The sequence below is a fragment of the Larimichthys crocea genome, chromosome IX (genome assembly GCF_000972845.2).
Source record: "Larimichthys crocea isolate SSNF chromosome IX, L_crocea_2.0, whole genome shotgun sequence".
NCBI classification, from domain to species: Eukaryota; Metazoa; Chordata; class Actinopteri; family Sciaenidae; genus Larimichthys; species Larimichthys crocea.
In genome coordinates this window covers 7191309-7195152 of record NC_040019.1, presented here as the reverse complement: position 1 = coordinate 7195152, position 3844 = coordinate 7191309, and the positions used below count along the sequence as shown (strand labels likewise).

Below are 3844 nucleotides of genomic sequence, written 5' to 3'. Positions count from 1 at the left end.
CCTCTTGACCAGTTTTTTTCTGAGTCTTTTCCTGTCTCTCCGTGCTTGTTTATGTTCATACACGGTGTTACACTATTTCACTGATCAACAGGTGGTGGTAACACGCTGCAATGTCAACAAGGGCAGGGAAGAAGACTGCAAGGTTGTAAACACACAATGCTGGATTTTAAATACTTAAAATATCGGCTTTGCAAATGTTTATGAGGAAGGAAATGGACTAATTTATCCAGACTTGACATATTTGTTAGACCACAAGGATAAATACAATGTAATTTGGTGACTAACACTGACTGTAAACATAACTTTTGTCAGTTATAACAACCAAGAAATCTCCACAAGGCCCATTTAAGATACATATGTTTGTAACGGACAGATAATTGTAATATCTAATGTACATTTCACAATTACAAATCTAATTCTGTACAATAGAAAGTGTAAATGTTTTTGTTTCCATGTTTTGGCATCTTTTGTTCCCCTGTCAGCTGTATTTTTTTTAAATCTTTGGTAAGAAAACTTTGAGAGGCTCATTTTCATGCACTTTATCCAGAAAGCCCAAGTTGAAGTAAGGGTACAGCGTCTCCTTGAAGGTCTCTCTGAAGGTGTAGAGGTGTGTCATGCTCTCTGCGTTGTAAAAGGACACGAGGCCCCTCTTGTAGTCCAGGTACACCCCGATCCTGGCCAGCGGCTCCTCCAGGGACAGGACTTTTGGGGGTGAAGTGCCAGCCATGTACTGTATCCCATAAGAGAGGGAGAGAGTCCAGAAGCCGTTGGCTGGGAGGGCTTTGATGACTCCCTTTCTGGGCACCGACTCACGCGCCACCCCCACAGTCCAGACCGTGCTACTGTAGACTTCAATCTCCCAGTAGTGGCGTCCGTGGGTGAAGCCCTGGCTTCCAAGCAGCGACAGGGCGGCGTTGAATCTGTATGGGTTGTCTTGCACGGTGTGGTTAAAGGTCTGGTAGCGAACGCAGGTGAGGGAGGAGGTCAGACTGAGCCAAGGGTTGGCCGTGCTGGAGTTAAATGTAATGGCTGCTGGCACTAAAAACAAGAAAATGAATGCTTAGTGTTGGTTTCTGTGTAACTCAGTGCTTGTATTTTACATTTACAAAGGAGGATGGGGCCAAAGTTTCACTTAAAGTACCTGGATAAATGCTTCCTTTCATTGATTTCCACACTCTGTACTGCAGGGGCCCTGCAAATCGACCTTCACACAGACTTGGCGGTGTAAACGCAGGTTTCTCAAACTTCAATGAAGGTCTGCCAACACAAGCAAAGTGAAGTGAGGAAGAGAAATAAAAACATAAATGTGTCTGGATCAAACAGGAAAACGTTTTTCCCACACTCACCTCTGGAGAAGGGCTTTGATGCTCTGTAATGATACATGTGGATAAACACAGGAAAAGAGAGACAGAGACTGCTGATTAGCTTTGTTGTATCTGAAAGAAGAGAAAGCTTTTTTCCACATTACATCAATGTCTGAGCTCACGCTATCCCACCCTGTGGGATCTCCCTGTGGCCCGGGGAAAGTCCCGCAGCCGTGGCCTGAGTATGGCCCTGTGCCTAAACTAAAAACTCCTTATCCCTCCACATCGACGAGTGAGATCACATCCTGCCATTATTATCACTGTGTCAAAGTTCACTCTTCAAATACATGCATGCTGACATGAACATGTTTATGGCCTTAAAGAATGGTGTACAAACTCGGTCCCACCCTTGCTCAGTTAAATTTTGGATGTTGATGTTGGAGCCTTTCAACATTTTAGCCAAGAAACACATGTCTGACTGAACTATAAAATAAATGTTCAGCTCAGGTTTGACCTTTTCACTCTTTGTTTCAATATAATAATAAAAATAATAGTCTTGGAAACAAATAAGTCTAAAATCAAAGCTCAGCATTTTTCACCTTAATCATCACCAGAGCTGACTCAGCATGCTCCTAATAACTTCCAGATGGACTGTATTTATAGTGGATGAAGTTCATATGAGCTCACCCGCAACAGAGTGAACGGATCCTGCTCTTTCAGCTTGTCCTCTATCTCGTGGACGGCTCCCTGCAGACGAGAAATCTCCACGCACAGCAGGGCTTTGTGCTCATCCAGTCGGATCAGCTCTCTCCGCTCCTCCGTCTTCAGCTTCACCTGCAGCAGCTTCTCCTCCTGGTAAAGGAACTGGTGCAGGTCGCTGAACTGGGCCTCGATGCGCTGCTTTAGGTCAGCAGTGTGCTCCTAAGTAGGTGGAGGATGATGAGTATTTTCACTGGGAGCAAGAATTTCTTGCTTTCTCAAGAATTACAGCGGTTTGCATGACCGCAAAGTTGGAAGCATAAATCCGTGTCATGTTTACCTCTTTTGTACAGTACAAACAAACATTTAAAACATGAATTAGGCTCCTTCAGTTCAATCTTTTTTGGAAGTAAGAGACATAATCACATTTGTTTTGCAGGTATATTCATTTTCTTAAAAAAAAAAATTAAGGCAGTACATTCACAGAGGTGCAGGACATACAGGACAGTATTGGTAAAAAAGTGCATCCGCTCACCTTGAGCTTTTTAACCTCGTCCTCAGCTTCCCTGTCATACTGCAGCGCTGTGTTGAGCTCAGCTTTAAGAGAATCCATGGAGCTGTTTAGAGACGCCTGACAGGGCAGAAAAACAACATCAGTGCTCAGGGACCTGCTTCTCACTTAAACACGTCACATCTATTGTTTTGGAGCTAAAATAGATATAGATTATAGGTAGATAGATACAGATTAAATCAAGCAGGCACAGGATTGGTTAACATGTGTCAAACTATGATGAAAGGACAAACAAAGAAAAAAGAAGAAGCACTTGTCTGGTCAATGTTTATTGTCATGACAATTTAGATGTAGTAAAAATAAGTTGCAACCATTGCAGACACTAAATAAAATATGCATACTTCCTCAGATGCATCCTAGAGTGTATACATTTGGAAGATTAATTATAGACAGACATTTAATTAAAGCCTCACTCACCCTGTATTTCTGTTCAGCCTCCTGGACACACATCATGGTGTGATTTCTGTGCTCCTGGGAGACACCACACACCAGACATACCAGCTCCTGGTCCTCCTCGCAGTAAAGCTTCAGCTCTTCTCTGTGTCTGCTGCAGCGTGGGACCGGAGCAGGAACCCTCTCTGTCACCGCAACATCTGGAAGACAGGGTCCAGTCCCGCTCTCCTCAAGACCCTTACAGTAGCTCTCCACTATGTTGGCAACGATGCGGTTAGGCCTGTAGCTTTGTCCGGGGTACAACTTCCTGCACTGAGGGCAGGAGCCTGAGGTTCCTTGCCCAGGGCCCCGGGGACCGGTCCAGTAACCCTCAATGCAACCCCGGCAGAAGGTGTGATCACAGGGCAAGGACACAGGCTGCTTGAAAAGGTCCAAGCAGATGGAGCAGGTGAGATCTCTGCTGATTCTGTGCGTGTGCGCTGAGCTTTTGGTTACTTTTCCAGCTATGGGAGGCTGTCGCAACTTTTCCATTGCTGTTTGCACAGCAAAGTCTCCTTCCTTTGGTTTCCAACTTTTCTTGTCTGGCTTTATCCCCTGGTTTAGTTTTTCCAAGTTCTGCAGATAAACTGACTGGATTTTCTTCACTTCTTTCTGATTCTTGCTCATTCCTTTGCCTTGATTGTTCTCCTTTGTTCTGACTGTACAGCTATGTCCTTCCTTTCCTGCCGAGTTTGGCCGCTCTCTTTGGCCTCGAGTCTTCCTGTTGATTGTGGGGAAATGAAGGGGGTGGTGCAGAAGCAGCCACTGCCTCTCACATCCTCAGTAGATAGTGAGGGGATCTCAGTGGGCCCCCCTCTTTCCTCCAGACTGACGTCAT

General features: G+C 45.0%; 1 protein-coding gene across 1 annotated transcript; it reads right to left on the bottom strand.

Moving 5' to 3' along the window:
* Positions 1–465: 465 nt before the first annotated feature.
* trim69 (tripartite motif containing 69) lies at positions 466–3844 on the bottom strand. Its single transcript, XM_010736173.3, has 6 exons — positions 2992–3844; positions 2539–2634; positions 1992–2225; positions 1347–1369; positions 1142–1257; positions 466–1038 (listed from the first exon to the last, which is right to left on the bottom strand). Exons 1-6 carry the CDS (start codon positions 3631–3633, stop codon positions 494–496), a joined length of 1656 nt encoding a protein of 551 aa, XP_010734475.1. The 5' UTR covers positions 3634–3844; the 3' UTR covers positions 466–493.

Coding starts and splice junctions, on each gene's coding strand:
- trim69 (XM_010736173.3), bottom strand. CDS start 3,633: ATGAGCAAGAATCAGAAAGAAGTGAAGAAAATCCAGTCAGTTTATCTG. Junction 1,370..1,991: donor ATCCGTTCACTCTGTTGCGG/GTGAGCTCATAT, acceptor GTATCATTACAG/AGCATCAAAGCCCTTCTCCA. Junction 1,039..1,141: donor GAAAGGAAGCATTTATCCAG/GTACTTTAAGTG, acceptor TCTTGTTTTTAG/TGCCAGCAGCCATTACATTT.